General features: G+C 52.8%; 1 protein-coding gene across 1 annotated transcript in view; it reads right to left on the reverse strand.

Moving 5' to 3' along the window:
* POLE (polymerase (DNA directed), epsilon, catalytic subunit) overlaps window positions 1–7,624 on the reverse strand; it is a gene marked incomplete at both ends in the record, with an annotated part of 29,556 nt that overhangs the window by 15,589 nt on the left and 6,343 nt on the right. Inside the window, 10 exons of the mRNA XM_010288764.1 lie at window positions 49–206; window positions 727–871; window positions 1,138–1,230; window positions 1,627–1,775; window positions 2,680–2,825; window positions 3,972–4,118; window positions 4,212–4,314; window positions 4,705–4,833; window positions 5,596–5,703; window positions 6,642–6,854. Of these exons, the coding sequence (XP_010287066.1) occupies window positions 49–206; window positions 727–871; window positions 1,138–1,230; window positions 1,627–1,775; window positions 2,680–2,825; window positions 3,972–4,118; window positions 4,212–4,314; window positions 4,705–4,833; window positions 5,596–5,703; window positions 6,642–6,854 (1,391 nt within the window). The remainder of the gene's footprint in view (window positions 1–48; window positions 207–726; window positions 872–1,137; window positions 1,231–1,626; window positions 1,776–2,679; window positions 2,826–3,971; window positions 4,119–4,211; window positions 4,315–4,704; window positions 4,834–5,595; window positions 5,704–6,641; window positions 6,855–7,624) is intronic.

Genomic DNA, 7,624 nt, shown 5'->3' on the forward strand with positions numbered 1-7,624 from the left:
GTCTGTTACCTGGGGGAAGTGATAATATTTCAAGCTTTGAAATCTCACCTTTTCTTCAGCTTCTTGCCCTCCTCCTTGGAAGCTGGGAGGATCATGGCCAGGTATGGTCCATCCACTTCAAAAAAGATGCTGTTCTCCGAGTGTGTGACATAGGTGAGAGAGGCTGGGTCCTGCAGTTCCTGGTACTGATCATTCGTGAAGCCTTCCTACAGGCACAGGCCCAGGAGAACAGCTTCACTCAACAGCAGGGCTGGTTACACCAGGGGGTGACCCTTGAGAACACCCTGCCCAAAGGGATCACTGAGCACCCATCTGAAAGCTGCAGCACAATTTAGGAATCAAAAATCAAAACATCTGACCTGCCTGTTGAAAGGAAAAATGCTTTGGACCCTAAAATTGTACTCCTTTGTCTTACAAAAGCTGGAACAAGCAGAGGATGGGTTTGGAGCTTGCTCTAGTCTGGACTCCCAACCTGCACAGGTGAGCACGCACCAATTCTGACTTCTTACACACCACCCTCTCTGCTGCAGGGATATCAGAGCTTCTCCCTCTGCTCAGATGCTCTCCAGGGTGAAGAGCAGCTGTGCAGGAAGCAGGGCCATCAGCCCCACCATCCTGCTCACTACACAGGGAGCAGAGATGGAAGAGAGGCCCTCCTCCCTTGGCAGTCCTCCACCTCCTTTTTCCCTAGACTGCAGAGCTGGCCTGGATGGGTGCAAGACTCACCTTCACCAGGATGTTCAGCATGGCACCTGGGTAGGAGATTGTCACCTTCGGCTTCTTGGCATTGGTTGACTTGATGACAAAGTTCTCTGGGAAGCTGTTGGGAAGGACACACCAAATCCCATCGGTGTCCAGTTCCAGAGGTCTCCTGTGGAAGGAAGGAAGGTCACTTTCAGGAGGAGAGCAGATGATAGGTGAGGATCAGCTCCATGTCGCACACGAAGGCAGAGGCAGCCTGTTGCATCCACTTTCCAGTCCCTTCTGCAAAGCAAACCCTCATAATACAACAGAATAACCACAGCAGTGTCAGAAATCTGAATCTTCAACGTTAACTGCTGAAAGCTCAAGTGTTTAACGTGCTCCCAGATGTGTCCCAGATGTAGACCTTTCTTCCCCAGCTCAGCACATACTCACCCAATCTGCTCAATCAGTTCCCTGGCCTGGGTGATGATATTCGCTCCCGTGAAGCAGACGATGCCAGCCATTTCCATGGAGTACCAGCGAGCTCTGTGAGCAGAGGAGTCAAAGTGAAGAGCATGAAGTGCTCTCTCCCAAACCCAGCTACGGAAAAGGCAGGAGGACCTCCAGAGTAAGAAGGACAAGAAACACATCAACACTGGCCCTTGCTAGATTGTTCTCCTTGCCCTAGTTATGATGCTTCAGGAAAGTTAGAAACCTACTAACAGATAAGATTCCCATCAGTTATGCCCAATACTTAAGGTCTGACAAGAGTCTCCAGGATGAGAAATCATTGGTAGAAGCAAGAGGAGAGTGTTACAGACACCCACCTTCATCCTGGTGCTTCAGAAGCAGGTGAAGCAAGTGACAACCTCCCTAGGACAATCCCAGTTTCCAGAGGGTCTTCTCTGGAGGATGCCAGCATTGCCCAAGGGGGACACTCACCCTTTCCGCATGACATAGCCATAGAAAGAGTTGAGGATGCACTTGTGGGCCAGCTGCAGGGAGTCATACAGGATTTCCATGTTCTTGCAGCGCTTCACTTCTGAGGCATCTCCCATCTCCACTGCTGCAGACAACTTCTTCTTCCACACCTGCAAGCCACAGGCAGAGCTGAGGTGATCCCACACATCGCTACTGCTGGTATCCAGCTAGTTCCCCCTCAGTCCCAGTCTAGCATTACAACTCAAGAACACTGTCTTTGCCAAAGATCAGTAGTGAAAGCTAAACATTCCTTTTTCTTTTGCAGCAGAGGAAGAGTTGGCCAGAGGCACTTTGCCACACGGCGGGAGAGACCTGCAGCACCAACTGTAACTCTGACAGTGACCGTCAGAATGCAGCCAGCGCCGGCAGCGCTGCCCGCCTGCACCGGCCGCGTGCGCAGGCAGGAACGGAAAGCACTGCCAGCAGCAGCCGATGCCTGGCTCAACAGCAGAGCCGCCTGTGTAGAAAAAGCCTCTCAGCCAGCTCTGTGATTCATGACAGAAGAGGCAGCAGGGAGTAACCACAAAGCAAAAGGCTCATTAGTTAACTCCGCCAGAGGTCAGGTGGGCCTCGTCATTGCCTTCGCCACACTGCAGGAGTAATGTGCCCTGGTCTCTTCTAGCACGAACCTCAACTAGCAGAGAACAAGAATGTCCTCCTGGAATTAACCGTTCCTTAAACCTGAGGTCTAGACCTTGCTCATCAGCCTGTCTCTTTTCTCCAGGTAGGAAGAATACCCCAGACTGAACCTGGCCAGATCAGAGACTGAGAATTTGCTAAACCCAGTGAAAACTGGAGATGCAGCTTTGTTTCCGACAGCAGCACAGAGGCAGTAAATGCTGTGGAGCAGTCATTGAAGATGGGTCAGTGAGAAGCCACAGCTATCAGGGGCTCCACCATCTTCTCGAATACAAAGGCTGAATAGAGCAATTCTTTAGGGCTCAGGTTTGCAGTGAGAGATGAGAGGTCCCCAGCCTTGGCAAGACAAGTTAAACCAAAAATTGAGCTCAGTACCTTGTGGAGCCCCTTGAACTCGTAGCGGCGGTCCCTGAATGCTCGCACCGTGTCCACATAGAAAGAGTTCTCTCGCTGGCAGACCGTGGTGACTTGTTCCTCCACCTTGGTGACGTGGATCTTTTTGTATGCCTTGCGGCAGTAATCTAGTCAAGGGAAGAAGCAGAGGGAGCTTCTCAGGGATGGATGCCCCGCTACAGACAGGGGGATGGGCACTATATGGAAAGGAGACATCCAAGCGTCAGGCACGGGGGAGCAGGGAAACAGTCCTACTGCAAAGGGAGGAGAAGGAAGATACCAGCACAGAGGGAAGCAGCACTTTGTTGTGGAAATGTGGGTCAATGTCCTGGTTTTAGCCAGGATAGAGCTGGTTTTCTTCACAGAAGCTATGTTTTGCGTTTGGGATGAGAAAATGTTGATAACATGCTGATGTTTTGGGTTGTTGCTAAGTAGTCAAGGACAGTCCAGCTTCTCGTGCTGGCCTGCTAGCAAGAAGGCTGGGGGTGAACGGGGAGCTGGGAGGGGACACAGCCAGGACAGCTGACCCAGGCTGGCCAAAGGGATATTCCATATCATACGACGTCATGCCCTGTATATAAACTGGACTTAGCCAGGGGGATGGGAATCGCTGCTCGGGGATGGGCTGTCGATCACCGGGTAAGCAATCGCTGTATTGGGCATCACTTGTTCTTGTACATTCCTTTGTCGGTATTATTCTTGTTGTTATCATTGGCGTTTCCTTCTCTCTTGCTGTCCTATTAAATTGTTTTTATCTCAACCCACAAGTTTTTTCCCCAATTCTCTCCCCCGTCCCACTGGGGTAAGGGGGAGTGAGTGAGCGGTTGAGTGGTGCTTAGTTGCCGGATGGGGCTCAACCACAACAGTCAAATAAACTTATCATTGATGCATGTACAGCTCATCTACAAACCCAGGCTTTGCCCCCAGCCAGCTGGATGGTTCTGCTGAACAGCATCACTCCAGGTGATGGGATAACCTTATGTTTCCCTTTCATTAAGGGGCTTTAATTAGCAGCCTTCCAAAACATGGAGCCATTCCTGTTTCTTCTCAAATCCATGGCGCTCAACAGACAGAAGGAGAAACACTGACCGGTGCTTGGCCCCTCTTCGGGAAGCACACAGGGCCCTGCTGGGATCCTGGAGAAGGTGTGCCAAAACAGACCCAGTCTGAACTAACCCCACAGCCATAATTAATGGTGAGCACCGCTCACAGTCTAGGTTGTAAAATACTGCTCCAGATCGTGACATTGTTTTCTTTTCTTTCTTTTTTTTTACCTGCCAGCCGCTTTTTCTCGTACTTGGCCTGCTCTTCCCGGGAGAGCTCGTGGAAGGCGCGGGGCGCTCCCTCAGGGGACAGGGGAGGGAACTTCTCCGACTCGAGCTGCTGCTGGATGCGGTGATACTCACTGCGGCTGGCCGGCACTGCGGAGGAGGACAGCTTTCAGTTTCCGAGGGGAGAAGCAGGAATTCCTCTCACCTCTGTGGGTTGGACTGCACAGTCCTTACTGTACTTACTGAACTCTCCTCTCCATTGCCAAGTCATCCGGCGCTGACAGTTGGCACCCGGCTTGTTGAAGTCACAGGCAGCACACGTGGCCTCATCCACCATGGCTGAGGGCTGGATGCAAGTAAGAGACACACAGGTGCTAGAGGGGACAGCTCTCCAAATGACAACTCATGCCAGAATAGGCACTGGGTGACAGAAGGGCATAGGTGTGAAAAGCAGAGATGGTACTCAGTGAGTTCTCCTTTCCAGAGCCTTTCGAGAACACAAAACCCACAAAAACAATAGCTGTTTTTTGGGGGAAGAGTCCTAGCTAAAACTGTAGCTCAACCTCTGCAGACCTGGCATCCACAGCAGCTTGACAGAATTTCACACCCAGCCTTATGCAATCCACCTGTCCTGAGCTGAAAGTTCAACCCTTGCTGTTAAGAGGATCCAATCAGAGGAACCACACCAAGGTAGTCTGAAAGACAAGTTAGGAGAGATGAGGTTGATGTTACCCACCTGCAACCTGTTGGTCAGAATGATGTTGGGGTACATGGCTCCCACATCTAGATGGTAGATAAGGGGACACTCAATTCTGTTTGGAACGTCCTTCAAGGAATTCAGTTTGACCTTGATTTCATCACAAACCTGTGGTGAGACAAAAAGAAGTGAAACTCAGATAGAGAGTTAATGGGTCCAATACTTGTTGAATTTGGTCCTTTACTCCTGCATAGGGACACCTGCCACTGACTCTGGAGACGGATTTAAAGGACCAAAGGAGCAGCATCAGGGACTTTAGGTTCTGTTTTGGACCTCCAAAGCAGGCTTTATCTGTAGGGGTAAGTGGAAGGTGAGAGCAGCTACTTCCTAAAGGCTCCTCGATCAAGGACCTTTTCAGTGCAAATGGGTTAATGGAGACAACAGCAATGACCAGAAGTCCCCGGTCACTAACTGATGATGCCCTCCAAGAAACTCCAGACTCAGCTTTGCAGTGAGGTGACCTGCCCTTTGTCAGCCGATAAGAAGCAGGCAACAAAAGGAGCAGGAGTATTTGGGATATCTGAGCGGGTCTGTCTTCTCACTAAATCCCTCCTCAGTTCTCTCAGAACTTTGCTTCTGGTTGAACCTGCAAAGGGGAAAGCAGGAACCACATCCCTCAGCTGGGGCAGAGACCCCAGATCCCCGGACTGGGCTCCAGCAGCTAGGCCGGGGGATCCCGGCTGGGCCTGCAGGACGTGGCGGCTGCTTATAGCGTCTCAACGCCGTCCGCTCTGCAGGGGCCCACAGGTGGGCTTCTTGGTCTCTCTCCATAGAGCAGAAACCGAACACAAACAGGCACTTTAAAGCTGCAGCCCCATGCTGGCAGCTCAGCCCTCCCTGCCAAGCGCAGCCATGCCACAGGCGACGTACCTCCTGGAAGTTGGTGACTTGATCCAACGGCAAGCCCTCCTCCTCCTCAATAGCGTGCCGCAGCGTCTTCTCCACGTGCTGCACCAGGAAGTCAAAGGCAGCAGGATTCTGCAGGGGCATGGGGACGGCACTGAGACCGTGGGCAGCCATCCCTGGCTACAGGCTGGCAGCTCCCCCCCTGCCGCCCCCGTCCCCGCCCGCCCTGGGGTACAGGCTGGCAGCTCCCGCCCGGCCGCCCGTGTCCCTGCCTGCCTTGGGGAGCTCTAAGCACGGCCCCGCAGCACGGGGCAGCATTTTGAGGCAGGGGCAGGGTCCAGACCACTGACACCAGGACAAAAAAGCAAAAGCAACGAAGGGAAGAGACAAGGGCAGCTAACGAGCAGCCGGTTGAATTTGTGTTTGGTAGTTCAGGACCTCTCATGATCACATGCCGGCTTCCAGATCCTTTCACAGGCCCAGGGCATGCTCCCCCATGATCATTCACTAGATAGCCACCCAAATGTCCCGCACTAAGTGCCATGCATCGTGAGGTAGAGAGTGAAGCCGCCTCTGAGAACCTCTGAGCCCGTGAGCACAAGGCAGGTGCGAAGCAGGGCGAGCGGGAGGTGATGGAGATAGCAGCGTAAACCAGAGAGAGGTGGAAGATGCCCAGGAAGGGTTTAGAAGCAGCTTAGTTTGGGTGGGAGAAAGACAGAGGGAGGACAGGACTCCAAGGGGACAGAGGCATATCTTCCAAGAACCACTGGCTCAAAAACAAACCCAACCCCCCACTTCACCACCCTCCCTTGCTGTCAACAAGGCCTGGCTTGCTTCAGTATGTGACACATGTGACACCTGCGCTCCCAGTGAAGCGCCGGTGGCCACCTGGAGGCCTCCTCCTGCCCCTTCCCAGCCCAGCTCCATGCAGCTTCAGGTGCTCAGGGTCTCCTGAAGTATGACAGGTACTGCTCAAGCCCAGCAGGGACACACAGATGTTAAGACCAGTGGAGGGTTATCCCTCACCACCACGCTCTGCGAGGACAGGGCTTGGCTGCGTGGCCTCTTACCATTTTGAAGCGGCAGGGGATGTCACTGCGGAAGACCCCAGATTCCAACGCTTCCACGTGGCCTCCCACATATGTCTCTGAGTCCAGCACGTGGCCATCGTCTGTAAGTTTGTTGAATTCTTGCTCCTGCTTGTTGGGGAAGATGATGTTGGCATGATAGGCCTGAACCATCAGCAGTGCCTCACACAGTGTCCCGGATCCTTTTCTTAACACCTGCAGGAGAGACATCAGAGCTGGTTTTAAACTCAAAAAGTAGATTTATATTAGATATAATGAGGAAATTCTTTTCTGTGAGGGTGGTGAGACACTGGAACTGGTTGCCCAGAGAAGTTGTGGACGCCCCATCCCTGGAAGCATTCATGGTCAGGCTGGATGCAGCTTTGAACAACCTGATCTAGTCGAAGATGTCGCTGCCCACAGCAGCGGGGGTTGCACTAGACGATCTTTGACATCCCTTCCAACCCAGACCAAGAAGTGCTGTACCAGCGCTGGTGGGACCAGCCTGGCCTTACAGTCACATCAGTCTCCAGCTGGTGACACATGTGTGACTGTGCAGCGGGCCGTGCTGCAGCCCCCGACAAGGATGATGGGAGCAAGTGAGAAACCAACACTGACTCCTTTGTGTCGGCCAGGAAGAGAGCGGGCTATGGGCAACGCAGAGACCTCTGACCTCTGCTGCCATCATCTCCTGACACTACTCCACTGTCAAGTGCCTTTATGAGCTAAATGAGGTGGGGATAGAGAGACATTTCCTACATGCTTAGCACAGCTTCCTAACCATCCTCTCTATACAGCTGACAGCCGCCATCAGGAGGCCCAGCTTTGCACGACTACGACTGCAGGTAAATTTGGCTGAGCACGGAGCATCAGCCATACTTTCTTGCTCCAGCCCTCAGGTCTCTTGTTCTTAGACATCTCTCTTCAAAACACCCCAGGGCCTCCAAATCCACCCTCCCTCCCTGACATGGAAGGGAAAGTGCCTG

This window comes from Phaethon lepturus, unplaced genomic scaffold (genome assembly GCF_000687285.1).
Source record: "Phaethon lepturus isolate BGI_N335 unplaced genomic scaffold, ASM68728v1 scaffold33206, whole genome shotgun sequence".
In the NCBI taxonomy this organism is placed as follows: domain Eukaryota; kingdom Metazoa; phylum Chordata; class Aves; order Phaethontiformes; family Phaethontidae; genus Phaethon; species Phaethon lepturus.